At 36.8% G+C, this 24,731-nt stretch overlaps 1 protein-coding gene across 4 annotated transcripts in view; it reads left to right on the top strand.

The window, feature by feature from the left end:
* The first annotated feature begins 4,699 nt into the window (after nt 1–4,699).
* The window catches only part of Rab28 (RAB28, member RAS oncogene family), a 77,753-nt gene continuing 57,721 nt past the window's right edge, over nt 4,700–24,731 (top strand). For 2 of the 4 annotated variants that reach the window (XM_027387023.2, XM_027387022.2), the window contains exons 1-3: nt 4,701–4,973; nt 9,165–9,261; nt 14,237–14,325. In XM_027387023.2, coding sequence (XP_027242824.1) covers nt 4,899–4,973; nt 9,165–9,261; nt 14,237–14,325 — 261 coding nt within the window. In that variant the 5' untranslated portion in view covers nt 4,701–4,898. Of the gene's footprint in view, nt 4,974–9,164; nt 9,262–14,236; nt 14,326–24,731 lie in introns of all 4 variants that reach the window. The other 2 variants (XR_004772353.1, XM_027387021.2) reach the window with 2 other exon arrangements.

Here is a 24,731-nt window from a genome sequence, read left to right as displayed (position 1 = left end):
CATCTATTCCAATAGGGCCACCCCTCCTAATAATGCCACTCCCTTTGGAAGCCATTTTCTTTCAAACAGCCACAAGATTTCAAGATAGCCTTATGCTGACTGTGTTGTATAGTTATCGATAATCACTCTTATCCAAGTTTATAATGAAAGAGAGAATGTGAGGCACACCAAAATGTAAAGATTGAAGTGAAAAAAAATACCAGGAAATTTGATGTTGGAGTCAAGACTTGTATTGAAAGAGATGAGAAGACAAAGGCCTGTTTGGAAATGGACTAGAGGAAGGGACTAATTAGAAGATCCCAACTCACTAAGCTTCCAACTTGTAAAAAGGAAAGGTCTGTAGCAAGAAGAAAAGCTGCTGTAAATGTGGTTGTAGAGGGCAGGATCTTCCCAAGTGGGCACTCAAACTTGTTAGTGCTATCCACATGATCTAGCTTTAGAGCCATGAGGATACATGAATAAAGGAGTATGGCATTTTCCTTTACAGTTAACAAAAGCTTCTGAGGCTAGGAAATGTGTGGCAGGACAGTTCCTGCATGAAGGTCATGAGAAGAAGGCATGAGGCCCATGAGAGGCCCCTGACTAAAGCTGTCCAAGTGAATCTTGGATTGCCTTGGAGACCCCTAGATGCTAGACGTATCAGAGCTCTGCAATACCTGAAAGGACAACTACATACAAAAATACAAGGGATGGAACCAGTCCAAGAGGAAAAGAATACTTCAGGCAGTAAAGCTGGGAGGGAAGACCCATCTATGTTTTCTGACAACAGACATGATGGAGTTACAGGATATGGAGTTTGCACTGCAGGGCTTCAATCTTCTTCTGGTCCAGTATTTCTTCACTATGCCCTAGTTCCTCCCTGTTGAATAGTGACATATATTCTGTGTCATTGTACATTAGAAGATGACACTTGCCTTTTTATTTTATAGGCAGTTACAATTAAGAGACTTCCTTGAGTCTCATAAGAGATTTCAGACTTTTAAACAATATTGATACTGTGAAGGACTGTGGAGACTTTTGAAGTTGAACTAAATGCATTTTAGATTAATATGTGGCTAAACAACTGGAGTAGAATGAGGTGATTTGGATGAGGTATTACCCATGATTCTTGGGCCTTTGAATACTTCCCAGTGGGTGCCTGTCTATGGAAGATTAGGAAATGTGGCCTTAATGGAGGAGGTATGTCACTGAGGGGTGGCCTTTAAGGTTTCAGAAGACTCATGACATTCCCAGTGTGCTTTCTGTTTCCTGCTTATGGATCTATATGCAAATTATCAGTTGTTGCTCCAGTATTTACCCCCATGTCTTTGTTCTGCCATCATAAACTCTAACCCTCTGAAACTGTTAGCCCAATTAAACTCTTCCTTTTGCAATTTACCTTGGTCATGTTGTTTTATCATAGAAAAAGAAAAGTAACTAATGCAGTTCCATAGTATAGCTCATGTTCCAAATCCAAGCTGATCTTGAAATCTTGAGCTTCCTATACTTTTCTCCTGAGTGCTGGAAGTGGACACATAGGACACTGTTTGGCTCACATATTTACCAGCAACTCCTAGGTGTTTAATGCTGTAACTATAGTTATAAATGGTGTCACAAAAAAGTTGTGCTGATCATTTGTGGCTCAGAGCTTTATTTCTCACTCCTTACATAGTTGTTTTGTTTTCTTTCCAGTGTGGTATTTGTGAACTGAGATCCTTTGGAGGAATGGTAGGGTGAATGAAGGAGCAGTACTCATATTCTCAAACTGGAAAAGAGCCTTCATTATATTCTCAAATTGAGAATAAACTATATGTCCCTCAACCATAGAATTGATCAACTATGGTAAAATTATACAATAGAATATAATACAGCAATGGAAAATTACAAATTATGGGCTGTGTATACAACACAGATGGCTCTTATGGATTGTTCTATTGATTGAAGAGAGTTAGGAAAGTACTTGCTTCTAAGCAAGTGATGACCAAATGATAGCATTGTGGCACTTGCTGATATTTTATGTATGTATATTCTGTGTATGTATATTTACAAACAGCCAATCTTGTGTGGCACAAGCTGGCCTCAACTCACTGTGTAGTTGAGAATAACCATAAACTTTTGATTGGACACTACCAGCTGAGCTCTGTCTCCACATTCTATGTTTTTCTTATGTTTACAGCAGAGATACAGCAGTATACAAGTTAGGAATGTGGCCATAAATTTTCCTCACATACCAATGTTTTATCATTTTCTCCAAATCCATATTCTTATGGACTTTAGTCATAGGAGGTACATCTTTAAAACTATGAAATGTTTTGGGTAAATGTATTAAAGGATTCCTAAGAGAAGCAATGTACTGAAAGGAGTATTTATTTTGGCTCACTGTTGAGTCTTCATCCAACATAGCAGGAAAGGCATGATGACATTTGTGGTAGAGGGAGTGTGTGGTGGAGACTCAAAACATAGGGGATCAGGTCAGATCCAGGCTTGGGATAACCTTCAAAGACCTGCCCCTGGAGACCTACTTCTGCCTGGTCCCACCTCCTCAAGGTCCATAGCTTTCAAAATAGCTACTAGCTTGAGCCTCTGAGAGACATTTCAGCTTCAAATCACAATAGTAAATATTAAGTTGTTAAGAATATAGCAGAGGAAACCCAGAACGGTGGTACTTCCATAATCCTAGCATGTGGGAGTCAAAGGCAGATGGATTTCTGTGAGTTCAAGGTCAGCCTGGTCTATAACAGTGAGTTTCAGGATGGCCAATGGTAATTTAATGAGGCCTCGTCTAAGAAGAAAAAGACTATGGCAGAGGCTACTTTCTAAAATTTTTACCTTCATTAGTGATGAGTTACAATATTTGAATATTCTTGCTCTACCTACCCATGAGTTTTTACTATTTTTAACCTATCTGAAAATTTCTTGTTATTAGGGTCCCTTTTTGTACAAGCTTCTTGTGACTGCTATATCAAATTAGCATAAATTTGCTAGCTGAAGTTGTGGAGACAGAGGTTTTAAATCAGTACCACTGGACCGAACTCAAGGTGTGGGTAATGTGTTCCTTCTGAAGCCTCCAGAAGAGAATTTTTCTCCTTGCCAGCATCTCCTGGCCACCAGCATTCCTTGGTTTGTGGCCGCATCACTGCCATCTCTGTTTTCATGGTTTTTGTCTGAGCCAATTCAGAGTCCATTTTTCCCTTATAAGGATATATATGATTTGAAATCTTACCAGATAGTCTTCATGTTACAAGATCTTTCATTTAATTATAGCTGAAGGTTGCTTCTTCTAGTCAGGTCAATATTTGCTGAGGAGGTCCTGACAATGTTATCTGACCATTCTGTAGCCTACTAGACTTTTCCCTCAGACTAAGTCGCAAGGGGCAGAATGTTCATGGGTTTGTTCACTTCTGTGTCCTCAGTGCTAACATGAGTTGTGATGAAAACAATATTCACTAATACTTGATAAATTAAGAATTACTGAGTTACCTTTAGAGTGGGTTGTTTTTTATTTGAGAAGTCATGCATGTAAAGCAACATCTAGGTGTTTCATGAATGAACACTCCTTGTATGTGGTGGTGTTAAAATACAGTTTGTATAAGCCTGAAAAGATAAGTTAAAGTCTGCATTCTAGTTGCAAACATCCCTGCTTTCTTATAACGCCTGGGATTCTTCTCAAAACTTTTTGTTTATTCTTTGAAGGGGTTTAGTATGTGATCCTGTCATGAGTACTGTAACTGAGAATCAACATGACATTTTTATATTTTGTGGATTAGTTCTATTTTTCTTTAGATTGCTTCTTGGAAGTGTTCAAGCCTAATAGTTCTCCATACAAGGAGAAGATTTTTACCCTTTTTACTTTACAAAAAAAGTCTCTAAGTTTTCAAACTCTCATTTAAACCTTCTCAGCTTGTCACAGATCTTTAAAATACTGTTATAAGATAACAAAACAGAAGTTTCATCTTATATAGCAGCACTTCATACACAACTTTCCTCTGGCAAACTACACTTGTGGGATCCTGAAGGTGAAAAGGGCAAAGGATCTTACTATGGAAAGTTGTTTTACTTCACGGGAACCGCAGGGTTCTCAGGACCACACTCTGAGGCTTGCAGCCTGAAGTTGAAGGTTGTATGGCCAGTAAGATTGTGCTCAGTTCACTCAGTTCCGCTGTACTAATGAACTTTGGAGTCTGGCTGTTTAGAGGAACGCGAAGGGTTAGAGGGTAAAACCGGACCCAGAGCCAGAGACCCAGGACACTCCAAGGCGACATCCAGGTCTCCCCTTCCGCTGAGGCCTTAGCAACCTACTGCTACTTCACTGGTGCGCCATCCATCTGGCTGGTGCTCAATCTCACCAGCAGGATGATCCTGCGCGCGCGCAGCCCGAAGCGTCCCCCGCTGCCCAGAAACAGACCCCGCCTCTCTGCGGCTCCTAACCTCCAGGCTTCCGTGGCAACCGAGACTCACCAGGCCCCGCCCCTTGGACTAACTCACTCACATAAGTTATGTTCTCAGAAACAAGGACGGATGTCAGAACTTCTGAGAGCTGCTCTGCTCCAGTGTGGTTCCATTTCCCTCTAACGACATGCTTGCTTTTGTCTCCTAGCCTATGTCCCCTGAAAGCACACCGCGACACACAGCACGTATCTCCAGCTCTCCCCCCATTGCAGCGTGGTGGTTGGGCCGGGGGCGGGGCGTATCGCGAGTGACGCACGGGGGCGGAGCTTTCAGGGGGCGGAACCCCGTGGGGGTGGGGAGGAGGGCAAGATGGCGGCCAGTGAGTGATTCTCCCTGGGTTCCTTCAGGGTTGAGGAGACGCCGGGGCGGGGGTCCTGCTCGTCCTGCCTGCTGGCCTCCTCTCCCCCGCCCCCGGAGGCCTCCTCCTTTCCTTCCTCCACCTTGGGGGCGGGCCAGCATCCCTGGACACCATGTCAGACTCTGAGGAGGAGAGCCAGGACCGGCAACTGAAAATCGTCGTGCTGGGGGACGGCACCTCCGGGAAGGTCAGTCCTCGGGCAGGCCCGGCGCCCTGGGCTGCAGGAACCACGGTGCGGCCAGGCCTGGTGGACCCTTGGGGAGCCGAGCGCTGTCCAGCGCCGCCTCCTCCTTAGCGGTCCCGCGGACTTGGCCTGACTCGCCTCAGGACCGCGGCCTTCCTCGCGCCTGCGCCCTGTGCGCGTGCCCGACGCCCGCCAGGCATGACTAGCTCCTGGGGTGGGCCACTGCGAAAGCACACCCAGACCGTGACGATGCACAGGCCGAGTGCAGTGCGCTCGGCACAACATAGCTGCTCTTTTAGTGTCCCGCCTCACTTTAGTTCCGTCCTTGGCACCTGTCAGTAGGTATTTATTGAGCTCACGCGGTGGGCAGGATGCCTGGGGACGCTAGGACCTCTGCCTTAAAACCTAGCCTTCTGTGACCGTTGGTTGCAGGAATGAATGGGCGCGTGCGGGAGAATACTCCGCAGGCAGTTAGTCCCCTACCTCCTAGGCTGGAGTTCTTGACCAGAAGTTATGAACTCCTGAAATGGCATGAACCAATATTGTCTCACTGCCTGGTACTCGTTAGGGAGAGGGACCCAGGTGTCTTGGAGGGGATGGGGTTTATCTCCCAAATAAAGTGATGCGTCTTTGTCTGGGCGCCCTCACACTAGTCTCTCCAGTTAAAACCACGACACTCTCGGGGAAGAGAGCTAAAGGTTTTCTTCCTCTGCACAGCCAGCAGCCAGTCTTCATAGGAAAACACTCTCCCGCGTCTGTGACTGGTGTTGTTGGACCTGATTTCTGTGGTGACAGCTTTTGCATCATTCCCGGAAGGATGCTGTGCACATGCTTTCGCGATTTGGTTCTGAAATTTGGGTTCCTAGGGTCACTATGGAAAATTTCATTCTTCTGCAAAATTTGGAGTCCTCTGTTTATCCCTTTCTAGTTTTCTCAGGATACTTTGCTGTACAGTGCTACCCCCAAACAGCTTAATGTGATTCTATTTTTGTGCAAAGAACAGAACTTGGCTGCTTTTCTTTAGATAGTGTATGAAACTTAAACTTTTTGAGTAAGCAAATTGTAAATTAGTATTATTTTAAAATTTTCATTCAACAAAGAGTTAGATTATTTTATAGGTTTCATTATTTAGCTTTTCTTTTGAAGGCCACCTTGTGTTTTTATCTTGTAAATTCAATTGCATTCAGTGAATAACTGAGCTTTACATTTAAAACCATAACACTAATATATTATCTGAAAGACCCCCAAGTTACCCACTAAGTCTACATATTTAATTTTATATTTAAAATTTGAATATATCTCATCCAATTTTAAAATACTTAATATTTGATCATGTAATATTTTGCTCATTTGTCTACCAATCTTTAATGAATGCTGAAATTTATTCATAGTTTTATTTCTGTATTTTAAAAATTTAGCCAGTCATACATTATTTTGCCTTTGTTGCTAGTTTAGTGTAATTGGTCTTCACCTGTTTAAAGTTCTGTCTATTGATGAACAACATCTATTTTTTTTTTCTCTTCTGTATGGTTGAGTTAGGGTTATCATTCTGTATTAAAATATGAGTGAACTTCTTTTATGGTACTCTGACTCAGTCTTTATCCTCTTGATTAAGTAATGTATTTTAAAATGTCATAACTTTTCCTGCTATGTACTTTCTGAAATGAGCCGCTAAACTTTAACTGTGTTCCATTATTACTGTAGCAAACATTTTTTTCATAAGTCTGTTTAGCTCTCAAATTATTGATACCAGCATTCTTATTCTGCTTCTTTTACTGTCCTTTGCTTTAAGAAACAGCTTCGTTTTCATTCTTATTTGTATTCCTCATTGAATTCTGTCATTTTTGTAATGTTTGAACTATCATCATTTTTATACCCTCAGGCAGAAGCAATAAAGAACAGCACTGGGAAGATCAGTAACAGTTTCTGGAAAAGATGTTTGTTTTGTCCCTCTAGTACCATGAGTTTTTATGTCTTTCCTGTTGTTTCATATTTTCAATTTAATTACACATTTTTTTAAGGATTTTTTTGAAACAAAACATTCTTTTTGGTATCATAACAAGAATTCTCTTTGGTATCATTTCAGTGTTAGTAAATATATAGCTTGGCTAAAAAATATTTCCCAAACCAATACAAACACCCTGTATGTATGCACATCAGTAATCAAATAAAAATGTTTCAGATATGTTAGCTGGTTGTTCATTTTAAGAAGAGTATTTATACAGTAATATGATAAATCATTGAATATAAGAAATGACACTAAGGGTAATGAACTGGAGAGAAAGGAAGTGCCTCTCACAGATTCAGTTGATTCTCAATTCTTATAGCAAAATGGGAGATGATTGAAGAACTTACATTGATACTTCAGTGTGGCTTATGACCTATACATTTGGAGTATATTACTCTAAATTTGAGAATTCTGTGATTTTGAGGCTTTATGTTTGCCTCAGATTTTTGAGGGCAGGGCTTTTAAAATCTGGAAATCTTATTTTCAAGGAAAGAACTTAACTCAGAAATTTTCAAATTATATATTTTATTAGTAAATGAAGTATTAGATTTCACTATTTCATTTTTTAAATAAAACTGACTCTGTTGTTTCTCCTCCCTGGCTTTGTGCTTTCCTACTTGCACTTGTGTCTGTTTCTGAATATTAGCATAAAAATAATATAATTTGAGAATCTTAAATGAAAGTGAAAATACTTCAAATAACATTATGCTGTTATATGTGCCTTGTTTTTCCTTGACTTTTAAATATTTCAACCATTCATTTGTGAAACGTTTGAAAATACTTGCAGTACTGTAGGTAATGGTATTTTTCTCTAGTTTTCTGAGTTTCAGAATCAATGGAATAATTAAAGTTGGCGGAAAACTAAAAGATCTTTAAAAAACACCTCTTTTCTGATTTCTCATTTTGATACTGTTTTATACTTCAATGATATAATAAATGTAATGAGTTTATTTCTAAATGTTTGGTTGAATATCTTTCATATGGGATTGCTCAATGAATACTTGATCCAAAATCTTAGAAATTTATTATAATTACATTATTGGAATATTAAAGAGTTTGGAGGTAGAGTATGCAAATTGTTCTTTGTGGGAAAAATATGGCCCTTGTATAAAAGAAATTTAACTCACCTTGTTAAAAGTACTTGAAGTGTGCCAACTGCTACTTTTTTTTTTTTATCATAACTTACTATAATGAGATATCTTGGAAATTTTATCCTAGTTTTCTTTATTTTGCCAGTTGACTTCAAATTTTGACTTTTAAAATCAAACAAGCTTTCTTTTTTGTCAAAACTCCAACAGACTGTTCTGAAGCTTAGCGGAGCTTCTTTCTGCCTTTTGGGGTATGCTTTCAAGTAAGAGCAGTGTATTCGAAATGCTTCATTCTGATTTTGGACTTACTTCAGTTGTTGCTAGAAAATTATATATATATATATATATATTATATATATATATATATATATATTTCCTTTGATAAGAAATGACTCTGTAAAGAAAGCCCTGGAGTCCTTGTGTGAAACTTAGAGCTTTTATTTAAAAAGTACTGAATGTTTGTTGCTATTCTATCTTGTGACTTTTTAGTACTGTCTTCAGCTAGGAAATATTATTTTGCCTGCTTCCTGCTAATATTCTTAACCTTTTTATTGAAATGGTACATATTAGCTTGAAATTCTTTATAATTATTTTTACTAGTATAGAGAAAACTAAACACTATGTTTCTTATAGGAAAACTGGAAGATTCTAGCTTCTCTTCCCTAATAAGTCCTTATTATTATTAGCTAATGATCCAATTACCCTCAGATATTTAACCTTAGAAGGAAACTTTAAAGAGTTCTCAAATTTTTATTGAAGCAATGTGTAAGATTCAGATTTTAATCATATTGTTGCTTTAGTTCCCCGTTTACAATTCATTGAGTCTAATTTCCATCAAGGAGAAGAATCTTGAAAGTTAGGGGAATTAGTGCACTCTGATTAGATTAGTCTACTGTTTCTACTGCTGGTTGTAGGTAAGTGACATTTTCCTGGTGAGAGTGTGTCTCTACCCTTATAACTGATTAGAGCTACTGAAGGTTGTTTGTTTGATTAATTAGTGTATAAATATTAAGATTACTTAGTAAGTTTAGTAGTGGTCTTATGTTTATTTTTAAGCAAAGAAATTAATTTTTCTATTTTATGCATCCATTTTTTTAGACCTCCTTAGCGACATGTTTTGCTCAAGAGACTTTTGGGAAACAGTACAAGCAGACTGTAGGATTGGATTTCTTTTTGAGAAGGATTACCTTACCAGGTGAGAGACTATAAAACCTATGAGATTGCTTAAGTCTCACTCACAAGACAACCTTTCTAGGTAAGAGACCTGTGTGAGGTTATGTAAGTCTCACAGGAATATGTACAACAAATTAGCTATCATTAGCATCTAGTGTGAGAGTATATTGTCCATGGGGTAAGAAAAAAAGTTTATACACTCCTTATTCTGTTGCTGTTACTGGCAACTATACATTTTTCTTTGAGTATAAACAATAGTTGCTCATAAAATTCCAGAAAGCTTTTAAAAAATCAAATGGTATACATTTGTTGACAGCTATTGTATTAATTAAATGTGAAAAGACTGGGAAGGACTTAAAAATATTATTTTGATTAGCTTCTACTTCAGTTTTTTTGTTTGGAACTTGGAACAGAAGTATAATGTAGCTATGGAACTTCTGTGCTCTAATATGTGAATGCTGTTTTATGCAAGGCAGCATGAAATTGCTGGCATTTAATAGACCACTAAAATTTAGGGTCCCTAGGCACTCATAAAAATACAGTTTGAGCATTCACGATGTTTCAGTTCACCACGCAAAGAAACTATTTAGATGCCAGTTGCAGCACATTTTGTGGGAAATACAGGAAAATAATAACACAGAGAGAGTGGTTTATGTTTTAGGTTAGTTTCTGAACAATTATAGCTTTAAAATGTATCCATTCAATTTCAATGGTTAAATGACATGTTTTAAATATTTTATTAAAAGTAGTTATCTTGACTGATTTTATAAACCAGAACCCTCATTTCTGTGAATTAAGTGACTGCACTTGTAATATCAGATTCCTATGCTGAAATGTGAATAATTTTCAGTATTATTGGAATTAGTTCTCCTCTCAAATGCTCCATCTATTGTTAACTCCCTATGGAAATTATCGAGCTTTTGGTAATTGGAGATATTGTTTATATCTCATTACTATAATCCCTGTTATATTTTTGATGGTTTATGTTTGGATCTCAATTCAAAATGGGTTAGGTAATACAACATGAGAAAAAAATCTAAATTCTAATTTTTTCCACTATTGATTATTTTCAGAGGGTTAAGAAGCATACATAGTTTGTTCTTTGTTTCATATATATATATATATATATATATATATATATTTTGTTTCATTATATATATATCATTTCACATTATTATAAGCTAAAGTGTGCATCTGTGTGCTGATGCTAGTTGTTGGATACAGAGTACCTCAATGCAGTATTTTGTTGGGATGATTATGTAGTCATAGCACCAAGTTATCTCATTAATTTTGTTTAAATATTTTAACTTTTTAGTTGTAAGGCTGAAATAAAGGAACAAAAGCCTACATGATTATTAATATTGCAAACATTAATTAACTAATGGGCATTTTATATATATGGTATTTGTGATGAGTTCTAAACTGTTGCACAACCCTATAGTTCCAAAATTGTGACTACTTTGTAAAATATTGGTAGTTTTAACATACAAATTTATAATATGTTTAGACTTATAAAAACTTTAGGTCAAAAATGTCATTAGGGAATGTATGTTTTTAATGAATGTTTTAATTTTTCTGATGAAGTTTGATGACCAGAGTTCTAGAAAAATAATCATATATTTTTAGAAGACAGTTTTAGCTACTTAATGGACTCAAAATTATCACAGATATTCCAGTTTGAAAAATATTTTAGTAGATTTTGATTTAATAGAATACAACTATTAGATTTTATATAATAAGATATATTCTTTTATGCTAACCCCAAGTTTCAATGCATTATTTATCTCATTTGCTAACTAAAACATTACAGAAAACATCTTTTGAATTTATGGGATTGAAGCATACATAGCATGTGAATCTAGCATTTGTTACGAGATTAGTCACATTGTTAGGGCTGTAAACTCCCTGTCCGTATAGTCACATTTTCTTCGTGCAAGTTTTCAAGGTTATTACTTTGCTGATACCCATCCATTTTAGTGTATTTTACAATCTGGTATGCTGTATAGTCTGGATGCAACCACTGTGCAGATTTTGCTGCTTAAAATAGTGTATCTGTTAGTCAGAGATTCTGCTGATAGAGCTTCTTAAGAGCCTTAGTCAAAATACCTTCAGGAAGTTGTGGTACAGTCCAGTAAACAGCGTTCTACTGTGAAAAGGATTTCTGAGTCTTTGGCACAAGAAGTGGGCAGTCTTGTGTTTTGAGTTCCATCGTGACTATGCAGCACTTTAAGTAAGGTTAACCAAGGCACCAAGTGTACCTTATACAAGGTCACTGTTGAATCCCTGTGGTGGTGTCTTTGACTCATACCAAATGCAACTTATTTGTATTTTATCTTTTAATAGAAATGCCACTTCATTTAAACATTTTCCTAGTTTCATGTCATTTCTTACAGAAGACAGGTATTTTATTGCAGTTTGCATTTGAGATTAGAATGCTGACAATTTGTTTAATGTTCTGTATTTGTTAGAAATTTGGTTTATATGGATTTTTGATTTTAGAAAATATTACATTGATTAACTGCACATACTTTTATAGGTTTATAACAATATCATATTGAAAATATAATGGCTATCACATGATGTTCTTATAAAAACTTAAATGAAAATTAGTTTGAATCACAGCATGATGCTAATTTTGGTCCTCAAATATAAAGTATCCATTTTATTTTTAGTTTTTTGTATTAAGTCTGAAATTGAAATGTGGATACTAAAATATTTTTTAAGTATATACAATAATTATGTGATATTACTTATTGAAGTTATAACTCAGTAATTTTTTTTTGCTAGTTCCTTGCAAGAAAAGTTATGTTACTAATAATTCTAGTGGAATTCTTAGTCATTGGAATCTGTATCTTAAGAAAATACAATGCAAGCTGATAACAAAAAGTATATGTTCAGAAAGATAAAGATTTAAAAAGTACCTTCAACACATGAATGTAAATCTAGGTTGTAGACAATTGCTTATCTGAGCTAGGTCTTTAAATGACTGCCACCAGAATTTGGAAGCATTCATTGAAGAACATTCTTGAAGTAACAGCAGAAATTTTTGTAATGTGTAATTCAGAGAGGCTCTGGATATCAGAATACAAAGGAAGGGGTGGGGGGAGCTTTATATCTGGTTGTGAAGTTAAGCAGTAGGGATTATTAGATCTTGAGGGAATGGGACTAAATACCTCTTAGTAGTTATTAATGTGTGGTCTGAAATCTTACTCTGAGCATTACTATTGGGGATCACTGTCTTTTTCTATAAACCTAGGACTGCAGTTTCAGAAGTAAAAATGAATAGACTCCTGCCTGTTGGATGCAGGCTTCAGAACCTCATTTGTCCATCTCTAGTCACGGCTACCATAGTCCCACCTGATTATTTGAGAAAGCATGTGAAAAGAAAAGTTTAGCTCTAGTTTTCACAAAAATTAGAATTTTAAGAAATTGAATTTATATGGTCTGTTGGCCAATTCTTAACCTGTGATATTTGGATTTCAAATTCATAGAGCTTTAAGAACATTTTTGTCATTACTCATAGCACCAGAGCTGCGTGTGTGGCAATGATCATGATGATAAACTTCAGTAGCTCTCATTAGTGCTAATGGATGTTCCTCCTGGACATCTCTGTACTGTGGCAGATGGAACAGATCTACATTCAAATAATTGAAATCTTGTAATACAAGTCCACACAAACTAAACTGAAGGGTAAAACTTTGGTGATTAATTCATTGCCCTGCTTTCTTTCTAGCAGTGTAGTCAAGTGGTCTAACAGACATTCTCTGATTTTAGTGTTTTATATTGGTTTAAAAATTCATGCTTTTAAATTTTGTTTTATTTTTGAAGAGAGATCATTTGTACAGTTCTAAATTTTTATTTAAATTTTTTCTAAATTCTGAATCATTCAGGTTCCACATTAGACTTTGGAGAAAACAATATAATCTTATGAGGAAAACATTTGAAATGTTCAATTAATATATATCATACATAGTCTTTGACTTTTGTAGTTTAGTGATTAGTTGTATTCTTAAGAGGGAGAAAGTTGCTTAATAAATTTTTGTTCATGTCAATATTTTGCAAAATGTATAAGTGAATTTCAAATATTGCCTTTTAGTCTTTGGATGCTTTTATAATACTTGTAATGGGGAAGAACATTAGACTATTATGAAGACTTTGAAAGGCACATGATAATTTGTTTCAGTCTTGTTTTGTACAGGTATGAATCATAAAGCTTAGAAATATACTTAGTTTGTAAGTACTGATTTGGGCTTTGCATAGAGCTCTAACATATATATCTAAGTGATTAAATATAAAAACACTATTATTGTGTTTAACTTTATATGTAATAGCTGACATTCAAATTAAAGCTTCATTTGAGGTGAAATTATGGGTGCATTTTTATAGTCTGTTACTCTGTGTGTCTTAGAACACACAGAAGTTAGAACTGACAGCATAATTCATGTGTGGTTGGGTAGGTTGGTTTATAAAACTTCCAGCTTTATTTTCAAAGTATTTTTCTTTCTCTGTGTATATGTGCTTTATATTGATCTATTCTCTGAAATATTTAATTTTGTTAAGGCTTAAATTTGTAAATGAATGCATAGAGTATTTTATTTATTTTATTTTTGTTTTCTGAAATGGTTATCACTATGTAGATGTCCTAGAACATCTGGCTGTCCTAGAACACTACGTAGATCAGTCTGGCCTCCAACTCACAGAGGTTTTCCTGTGAGTGCTCGTATTAAAGAAATGCATTACCATGCCTGGAACTGAATTTTATTTTTACTAAGTGAAATCACAAAGATGCTTCCATAGAAATGTGACAAAGTTTCTCCACCATGATTTGTTTGACAACATTATTTTCAGTTTTAAATATCTGACCATGTGAACTTGTAGAATAAAATGCATATTGGCATTAGAGTTTGTCATTGTTATTTAGTGTTCTGAGATACTGTGCTTAATGGTTAGACTGTTAGTTTTTTATATTCCTATTTTATATTATTTTTATATTCTAGGAAATTTGAATGTTACTCTTCAAGTTTGGGATATAGGAGGGCAGACAATAGGTGGCAAGATGTTGGATAAATACATCTATGGAGCACAGGTATGCCATGAGTTCTATGATTATCCTAACTTTCCTTACAAAAGCATGCAGCACATCATATACATATGCACAGAACTTAGAGTTTTTAAATTTTTCTTCTTACTCTATTTTTATTTCATGTGTATGACTCTTTTTTTTTTTTTTTTCTTTTTGCTTGCATGGATGTCTGTATATCACATGAATGTGGTGCCTAAGGAGGCCAGAAGAGGGCATCTCTGGGGCTAGAGTTATAGATGGTTGTGAGCTGTTACGTGGGGGCTGGAATTGCACCTGTGTCCTCTTAAAAAGCATCCCGTGCCATCTCTTTGAGAGTTGGCTATTATTATTATTATTATTTTATTTTTAGTTTGTTTTGAGACAGGATACCACTGTGTATCTCAAGCTAGAACAGGCCAGTCTAGAACTCAGAGGTCTGCCTGCTTTTGCCTTCCAAGTACTGTCATTAAAGACACACGTCACCATGCCTGGCTTGCTAATTTGATTTTTATCTGATATGTGGAGATTAATTTTATATGTGCTAGTCCTATAGTTTCATTCTTTCAAGAATATGTTTGGAATGGTTTGGTGGGAATTGGAAAACTCTTTAAAAAAACTTTCATATACTTACCTTACTAAATACTACTGTCATTAGTTGAATACATGTAGTGATTTGGTTATGTGACACTATCAATAAACTGAAAGAAAAATATTGAAGGGGTTATTTCATCTTAAGTTGGAAGAAACAAAATACATATCTCTATGTATCTACCTTTTACATCTACACATTGGCTAACTAGATACTTATAATTCAGACTAATATATGTAAACTTTACTCTTCACAAATAGATATGATTATATGTATGGAGTAATGTAATAGTTTAAAAATGGCATGTTTTCAGAGGAAAATGTATGTAGAAATGTTACTTGAATAATTGCCTCTTTTTTGTTTTTTTGATGATTTGAACTTGTAACAGATGTAATTTGTGTTTGTGTCTTTTTTTGAGGCTGTATCTAATCTATGGCCTAGGCTGGCCTAGAATTCACTTTTAGCCCAGGCTGGTTTCAAATTCATGGCAGTCCCCTTCTGCCTTAACCTCCCAAGAGCTGAAATTACAGGTGTAAACCACTATGTCTGGCTATAGTTTATATATTTAAATAAAATTACCCAAACAAAAAAAGTACATGCTAGCATAACACAGACTCTTTAGAAATTATTCCCAGTGAAGAATAATTACCATTTTAGTGCTTTGGTGGGTTGCTTTTTCTTTTCTTTTTTTGGACAGAGACTTTAGGAATGCAGTATTGCTATTTATGTCATTGTCTACTGAACTAGGTGAAGAAGTGCATGGCACTTACTGAGCTCTTACATAGGTCTTGTGTATGTACTATTTATTTTTGCTCATGGCTTTAGTGTGCATTTTTCTATCATCATGAGACATGAGAGTAATCTCTAAATGTTCATAGTTATTTATTGGAGTTTGATGTTTTAAGTATAGAAAGCATAATTTGGAGCTGGGAAGTGGTAGTGCATGCCTATAATTCCAGCACTTGGGAGGCAGAGGTAGGTGGATCTCTAAGTTTGAGAACAGCCTGGTCTACAGAGTAAGTGTCTAGGACAGCCAGGCTTACACAAGGAAATCCTGTCTCAAAAAAACAAAAATCCACACCCCAAACCCAAATAAACAAGCAAAAACAAACAAACAAAAAGAAAGCACTGTTTGGTTAAGTGCAAATATGTTTCTTGTCAAAAAATGGATCTGTGGGATAAATACCGTACTCTACTATGCACTATCTGGCTCTTATCAATTGCCATGGAAAATGGAATCTACTTTTCTACAAAATATTGGGAAGTATAAATGAGACAGACAGGATGCTGAATCATTTGTGAAAGTTCCAGAGATGGGTGTTTTTTATCTATGTTTGTCTCTTAAAACTTTATTCTTTGTCTCTTCTGCATTATCTTGTTTGTTCTGTAAAGTCTTTCTGCTCATGTGTCACATTTATACTTGTGACCTTTTGGTTCCCTTTTGCTATTGTTTAAAGTGTTTTTTTTTTTTTTTTTTTCCTGTGGTACTGGAGCATCAACCCTATGGCCTTATAACATACCAGCAAATGCTATACCACTGACCTTTTCTCCAGTGACATCCCCAGTCACTTTTCTCTCTTATTAAACTGATTATGTTTAAAATAGATACTAAGCAAAAAAGTAGATGGGCAGAGAAATGCAAGAAGCCACAGTCCTTGTTTTACTTATGAGAATGGTTAAATTTCATTTGAAAGCAACACATATTTTCCTCCTTATCCCATAAAATATATCTGTGGGCCATATGACTTTTTTGTTTTCTTTTTAATAAAAATTAAGATGGTTTCTCTTCTAGTGTTGTTTGACTCAGTATGTCACATAATACAGCTTTAAAATTTTTTGTTTTTAATTTCATTGGGCTTATTGTATACACACGCCATGGTGCACCTGTGGAGTTCAGAGAACAACTTTGTGGAGTCTTTTCTCTCCTTCCACCTTTGTGTGGGCTATCTGTTGAGCTATCTTGTCAGTACACAATAGCTTTGTTTATACTAGACAAATAGAAGTATTTTTTGTATTATGCAACAGATAATATAAAGATTATTTTCATCTCTGCTTCAAAATTGCACAATATAATGTGCAATTGAATTGAATTCTGTTATTTTTGCCTTACTTTAAATCATATAAAATATATCATTTAAGTTATTTAAAATTTATTACCTTTATATGTGAAGTAAGTATTGTGAAAGTCACAAAATATGCTAACCATTCTCAGGTGTATAATATTCATAATATTATTCAACCATATCCTTAAGTTTGGACATATTATTACATAATTGCTTAAAATGTAAGGTTGTATAGAATTTCTTTCAGGATTTGTTTATTGGCATTTGTTTCGTTTTTCTGAGACTTTTTCTGTGTATGAACTTGGAGATCTGCCTGCCTTCCAAGTGCTGGGATTAAAGGCATATGTAACTAGACCTGGTGCTAGAATTCTTATTTTTACTTTTTAGAGAACTCTTTGGTTGCTGAAATGGACTTCATTTCCTAGAAGAAAGTGAGTGTTAGGTGTCTTGAGTGGCTTTATCTTGACAGTACATGTTGACTGTTTTTTCTTTTGCTGATGTTTTATTCATAATTTTGTTACCAAGCATGTACCCTGCTATGATGAGTAACAGTGTAGTACAGTGTTTCTAAGAAATTCATTCTAAGAAACTTGGAATTCTGAGAAGATGAAATAAATTATCATAAGTTAATGACAATATAATAATTTTTTGTGCTCTTCAGAAATTATAAACCTAAATAGCATGTAGAATACATAAAAATATACTTATCAGTTAGGGTGTTTTGTTAAAATATATGTAAATAATATACCTCAGCCAGGGATGCCAGCATTTGGGTGAGTGTGACTTTTTACCAGGACATGAACTTTCACATACTGTCTTGGCAGTCTACTTCTAGGATACCAACTTAATATGCTACTTAGCATTCTGGTTGAGGCTTTCTGACTTCTCCATTGTATATAGAATTATCTTGCACATTTCTCATTTATCTTCTCTAAGTCTGGATCATTAAGCTGTAGAGTATTCTTGCGTGCATGTGAACTTTTTTTTTAAAAGCATTAGTATCCAGGAAGAAATCTATTTGAAAGATGGAAGTTTACTAGGCTTTAGATAAAATTGACTATTTTACCTTCTTTACTTTTGTCCTAGTAGCAATAAACTTTAGCAAAAGTCCATTGGACAGTGTAGGTTGAAACCAAGTGAATTGACCTTCAGAAAGAATTAAGGTGTTTTGACAAGAGCTAGTTTTAAAAATTAAGTTCCAGTTAAATGCCTGGATTTTAAATTAACTTTAAAATGTTTAGAAGTCTTCAGTAAGATGTTATAGGCTATTTTTCCTAGTGGTTAGGAGCAAATACACAGTACATAGTGTTTAGTGCCCTGTAACCTGTGGCTAACAGAGGCTAATAACAAACCTCAGAGAAGGACTGGATGTTTCATTTTCATAGCTCTTTCCATCCTGGAATCTAAGAGGTTTGCAAACACTGCTCCACTGAGCATAAACTCAATAAAGTGTAGTCATTTGTGAGGTAGAACACAACTGCTCTTATGCACCAATGCCCTACATAGATGAGCCTGCTTGTTAACCACCAACAAAATGATTTGGTGCCAGCTTGTCAACTAGGGACAGATTATATCTAAAAGCTTGACTCCTGAGACCTTCTGCTATCTTTTATATGATTTTTTAAATTGGATATTTGCCACACGTAGGTATATTTATAACCTTCTTGCACTGGCATTTCTTTAAATTTTTATTCACAGTTTTAAAAATTAAACTTAATTATATTATTTCTGTCTTCCCTCTCCCTTTAGTCATTTATATTCCTCCTTCCTTTGGCTCACTCTCAAGTTCATGGTCTCCTTTTTCTTTAATCATTCTTCTTATGTATTTATAAATATAAAAATGCAATGTGCTGAGTCCACTTGTAGTGTTATTTTTATAGGTTGTAAGTATACTATATTGTAGTTATTGCATAGTATTTATGATTTAATTAATTCCACTGTATAATTAAAAATAAAGTAAATTACTTCTCTTGAAGGTTAGGAAGAAAAACCTGCATTTTAAGAATCCAGAGACAATGAAAGAGATATCTTGATAGAGGGAGCCATTATGGCCTTAGGGAGAAGTCTGATGCTAGAGAAATTCTCAGGAATCCATAAGGATGATACCAGCTACGACTCCTAGTGATAATGGAGAGGATGTCTGAACCGGTCTTCCCCTTTAATCAGATTAGTGACTACCCTAATTGTCATCATAGAACCTACATTCAGTAACTAACTGATGGAAGCAGATGCAGTGACCCACAGCCAAGCATTGGGCTGAGCTACTGGAATTCAGTTGAAGAGAGGGAGGAGGAATCATATGAACAAGCAGGGGTCGGGGGGGGGGGGTGGTGGGGTGGTGGTGGCAGTCAAGACCATGATGGGGAAAACCCCAGAGACAGCTGGCCTGAGCTAGTGGGAGCTCATAGACTATGAACTGATAGCTGGGGAACCTGCATGGGACTGAGCTAGACCCTCTGAATGTGGGTGATAGTTATGTGACTTGATCTGTTAGGGTGGGAGGTGGGGGGTTGGCAGTGGCATCAGGACCTATCTCGATCCTGAACCGGGTTTTTGGAGACCACTCCCTATGGTGGGTTACCTTACTCGGCCTTGATACGGGGGGGGAGGGGAGGGAGAGGGGGGGGGAGGAGGGGCGGGGGGGAGGCGGGGGGGCTTGGTCCTGCCTCAACTTGGTATGTTAGATGTTGTTGACTCCCCAAGGAAGGTCTTACCTCCTATGAGAAATGGATGGGGGGTTGGGAAAGAGGGAAGGTGGGGGAGGGTGGGCAAAGGGGATGGAGGGGGACCTGGGATTGGTATATAAAATGAAAAATAAAATTTTTAAATTAAAAATTATAATAAAGGCAGTCACTAGGAAAATTATTAAGAATATGAAATATAATTAAAATTAAGATGCCATTTTCCAATTATAATAAAAGAGAAAATTTTATTAAGGATATGAGGTATTGCCACCAATGTTTGTTACTTCCAAACAGCAGTTATTACCTTGAGAATGCTGTGCATTGGATATACTGACTCATGCTTATTAAATACATGAAACAAATGCAAACAAACAACTGCACAAAATAACCTTGTAATTTTTGTCGAAGAGTCTTGAATGTTACAAGAAGTCATATCTTCTTGAAACTGGAAGAGAGGATGTAGTACAATGAAGACACTGGAGCATTGAAAAAAGCATTTGTTAAAGTTGAAATATGATTTCCAAAGGTCATTTGAAAGGTTTGGGAAGGAAAGGGCGGGAAAGAGAAGAGTGGCATGGGTGTGAAGACAGGAGAAAGATGATGGCAAGTGGGTGGTAAAAGGTGTCTGAGACAGGAGAAAAGGAGAAATGATGATGGCTTTAGATGGATATAGTGTTGCAAAGAAAATTAGATTTTATAGTTGCCAGGATTGTTCTGGGACTTGAGTTGAAGTTAAAATGAAACTTCTGAGAAAGTTGTATTTATTTGTGACCAGGAAGATTTTAATAGTTTTTAGAGGAAATCAGCAGAACCCTGTGTTGACTGATAACATCAAGAGACTCAGCTTTGAGGGTCTTCCTGAAGAACTGACTATCCAAGATACTTTTGGGGGCTGAGGCTGATGGTAGTGGCTCTGGGAATAAAAAAATTGATAATGAATTTAGACATTTGCTCCATTTCACCTGTATTACCAAATTTGTAGCCATAAAATTGATAACATATCTTTTTGGTATCTGTGATGTCAGCCCGATGACTTTTTATCCATTCTAATACTGTTCATTTGTTTTTTTCCCTCTATTATTGCTTTTTCAAAGAAACTTTTTTGTACTATTTTTCTCTTTTCAACTTTATTGATTTGTGCTCTATTTTTTTTTTATTTCTACTCCCCTTCACTTCTTTTAGTCTGAAATTGCCTTTATTATGGTTTCTTATCATGATAACTTAGATTATTGGTCTTTCTTCTTTCTTAATAAATTTATTCATCTCCGAAGCACTGTATTAGTTACTTTTCTGCTGCTGTGATAAACCATCATGACCAAAGCAACTTATAGAAAAATTTATTTTGGCATATGGTTCCAGAAGGTTAAAAGTCTATCGAAGTGAGGTAGCACGATAGCAGTGGGCAGACATAGTTGCAAGGACAGGAAGCTGAGAGATCACATCTTCAACAGCAAACTCAAGCATCCTCACCATAGTGGTGGTGATCCCTTAGAAGAGCCCCTCAAGGGCAAGCTTTCCACTGTTGATGTGTTGATGTTCTTTTATAAAAGAGTAGGGTGGGAGAAGGGTTTGGATCCTCAAGGGAGATTCCAGAAGGTCCCTTCCACATCTACCTGCCATTTGTATGTAATTCTGTCCTAATTGCACATGACCTCTTGGTCTTGGAAGGTATTAGAGTATGTAGTATGTAGAAGGCTAACTGAAGAGGCACTCCATCTTCCCCATACGGTATGGGGACATCATCATCCCTGCTGGAGGGAGATGTGGTAATAGACTGTTTCAGGGCTACTGATGTTCCTGTAAATAATATCTTATCTGTACTCTGTAAGTAAGCCATATAAGGTTATTGGTTCCTTAAATTGGACTTTGTTGGATGCACTTTATTTTGTCATTGTTGCCCCATATGGATGGATAGTTCTTTGTTTATATCTCCCATGGAAAGAGTTCCTGTAGTAAATTCCTTATAATTTTCTATTAAATAATGGACAAAATGAGGTAAATAACAAGAATTCAGGTAGATAGACCTTTGGTATGAAGTTTTATGTTGCTTTCGCCCTGAATGTGTTGCTCCCTTTCACTTACAGCTGTAGGTGCCAGAGATAACAATTTCTCTAGTGTCTTTGTTTATTTCATTCTACCCTTTTTAGATATTTCAAAGAACCTTTTTCACTTGAAGTGTTTGCTTATAGTTGCTCTTATCCTGAAGCTCTGTTGATACTATGCTAAAGTATGGAAGAAGGGGAAATTTCTATGTTCTAATGAAAACATGTCAGTCTCTTAGTGGACCTCAGCTCAAGGAGAAGGTGGCTAGAGGAGTCAGAAGTTGGAAACTTTCCTTTACCCTCAGCATCTAATGCTTTGTAGAGTATTGCAGTGGTTATTTTCTCCATGTCAGAACCAGGACCTTTCTTTTCTCTGCAAGTTCCTCCAGGTAAATCCTGTGAAAGTGTGTGTGGGGGGGTCATTGAAGACTGGGCTGCTGAGAGTCCTTCATGCTTCAACCAGGCAACAGTTTCCTGCAGGTTGTTAGCATTACCGTGTCCTACATTACCATCTCCAGCAACTTCTGATCCAGGGAAGAAGGTCTTGTCTGTACTCTATTAATTTGCTGTGCTTTCCAGGGTTCAGGGCAGTGATTTGTACTCCAATCTCAGTTCTCTGATGAGCCCCTGAAAAATCTGATCTTTATTTTGTAAGGTCAGAGATGATGACCAAAATTCTTTCTATGTTAGAAACCAAAACTCCTCAAGTTTCTTTTGTATTATATTTTATTTTTTTATACCAGCTTTTCAGATTTTAATATAACACTGAAGGTCATAATCAGTAATAATTATGATAATAAAGACAGATAAAGACAGAGTAATAAATGTAAAATATAATTACATGTAAAAAAGTTTTTTTTTTTTTTTTTTTTGGTTTTTCAAGACAGGGTTTCTCTGTGTAGCTTTGGAGCCTATCCTGGCACTCGCTCTGGAGACCAGGCTGGCCTCGAACTCACAGAGATCCGCCTGCCTCTGCCTCCCGAGTGCTGGGATTAAAGGTGTGCACCATCAATGCCCGGCTATTGTAAAAAAGTTTTTACATCTAATTGTGTTGGGAATATTTGGGCTAAAAGATAGCTAGGTTAGTGAATGAAGTATATCTTTTTACGAGTCTTAAAAATTCAAAAGAATAACTGAAAAATACACATTGGTCTAGAGTAGGGACTGGCAGACTTTCCTATAGTTAGATGTAAATATTTCAGGGAGGACTCACGGGCTATTATTATCTTTGTTGCAGTGACTCAGCTCTGCAGTTGTAATACTAAAGCAGCCACTGATAATTCTTTTTTTCTTTTGACTTTTAGAATTCATTTATTTTTTTATTTTAGAAACAATCTTAGTTTACATATCAATCCCAGTTCCTTCTCCCTCCCATCCTCACATTCCCCCCATCGCCCCCCCCAACCTACCCCCCACCCACTCCCCAAAGATAGTGAGGCCTTCCACGGGGATCATCAAAGTCTGTCATGTCCTTTGGGGGAGGGCCTAGGCCCTCTTTCGTGTATCTGGGCTTCAGTAGTATCCCTCTATAGAGAATGGGCTCCCAAAGTCCATTTGTGCACTAGGGATAAACACTGGCTCCACTGTTAGAGGTCCCATAGGCTGCCCAGGCCTCCTAGCTGGCACCCACATTCAGAGGGCTTGGTTCGGTCCAATGCTGGTTCCCCAGCTTTACGACTAGGGGCTCTGTGCCCTCACTAGGTCAGGTCAACTGTTTCTGCAGGTTTCTCTAGCACTGTCTTGGTTTCTTTGCTCATCCCTCCTCCCTCTCGGCAACTGGATTCCAGGAGTATGGCTTAGTGTTTAGTTGTGGTTGTCTGTTTCTGCTTCTATCAGCTACTGGATGAAGGCTCTAGAATGATAACCAAGGTAGTCATCAGTCTCATTATAGGGGAAGGCAGCCTCTTCACTACTACCTGGATTCTTAATTGGGGTCATCTCTGTGGATCCCTGAACATTTCTTTAGTGCCAGACCTCGCTCTAAACCTATACTTGCTCTGTCTATCAAGTTATCTTCTTTCTTGCTCTCCTATATTCCTCCCCTGTCTCAGTCTTCCTGATCCTTCTTGTTCTCCTCCCCCCCTTCTCCCCTTCTCTTTTTCCTACCCCCCTCTCCTTGCTCTCAATTTGCTCCGGGGTTCTTGTCCCTTTCCCCTCCTTCGGGGTACCATGTGTTTTTTCTCTTGGGGTCCTCCTTGTTTCCTAGTTTCTCTGGTGGTGTGGATTGTTGGCTAATAGTCCTTTGCTCTATTTCTAATATCCATATATGAGTGAGTACATATCATGCTTGTCTTTCTGTGATTGGGTTACCTCACTCAGGATGTTTTCTTCCAGTTCCATCCATTTGCCACCTAATGCTACTGATAATTCTTAAGTAAATGAGTATAATTGCACCAAATAGAAGCTTATCTGGATTATACATGGACTGGAACCTTTGTTGGAGATCCACATGCCTATACCTCCTGAATCCTAGGTTTAAAGTCATGCACTATTGTGCTAGCCATCAGTACATGGTGGCATGCATGTTCTACTTGTATATGTTTTTGTCTTACACTTGGGTTTGTCCACTTGGGTTGGAACAATAATGCTCTTGTTCACTGTAAAGATTTGTCACTCATATTGTTTCAATAAAATGCTGATTGGTCGGTAGCCAGGAAGGAAGTATAAGTGGGGCCACCAGACTAGGAGAATTCTGGGAATAGGAAAGGCAGAGAGACAGAGTTGCCAGGAAGACACAGAGGAAGCAAGTTGAGAAGCCTTACTGAGAAAAGGTACCAAGCCATGTGGTTAAACATGGATAAGAATCATGGTTTAAGTTGTAAGAGTCTGTTAGTAATAAGCCTGAGCAATAGGCCAAATAGTTTATAATTTATATAAGCCTCTGTGTGTTTATTTGGGACTAAAGGGCTGTACAAACTGGGTAGGACAGAAACTTCCATCTAAATTGGGTAAAGATTTTCATGTATTAATCAAAAGGTTCTAATATCTCAAGGATTAGTTATTACATGTATGAGCTTTATTTAATTAATATAAAATACCTCATAGTTACCAT

The sequence above is a fragment of the Cricetulus griseus genome (assembly GCF_003668045.3).
Source record: "Cricetulus griseus strain 17A/GY chromosome 1 unlocalized genomic scaffold, alternate assembly CriGri-PICRH-1.0 chr1_1, whole genome shotgun sequence".
Taxonomy (NCBI): domain Eukaryota; kingdom Metazoa; phylum Chordata; class Mammalia; order Rodentia; family Cricetidae; genus Cricetulus; species Cricetulus griseus.
Note: the sequence above shows the minus strand (reverse complement) of the source record. Positions and strands in the feature narration are given on the sequence as shown.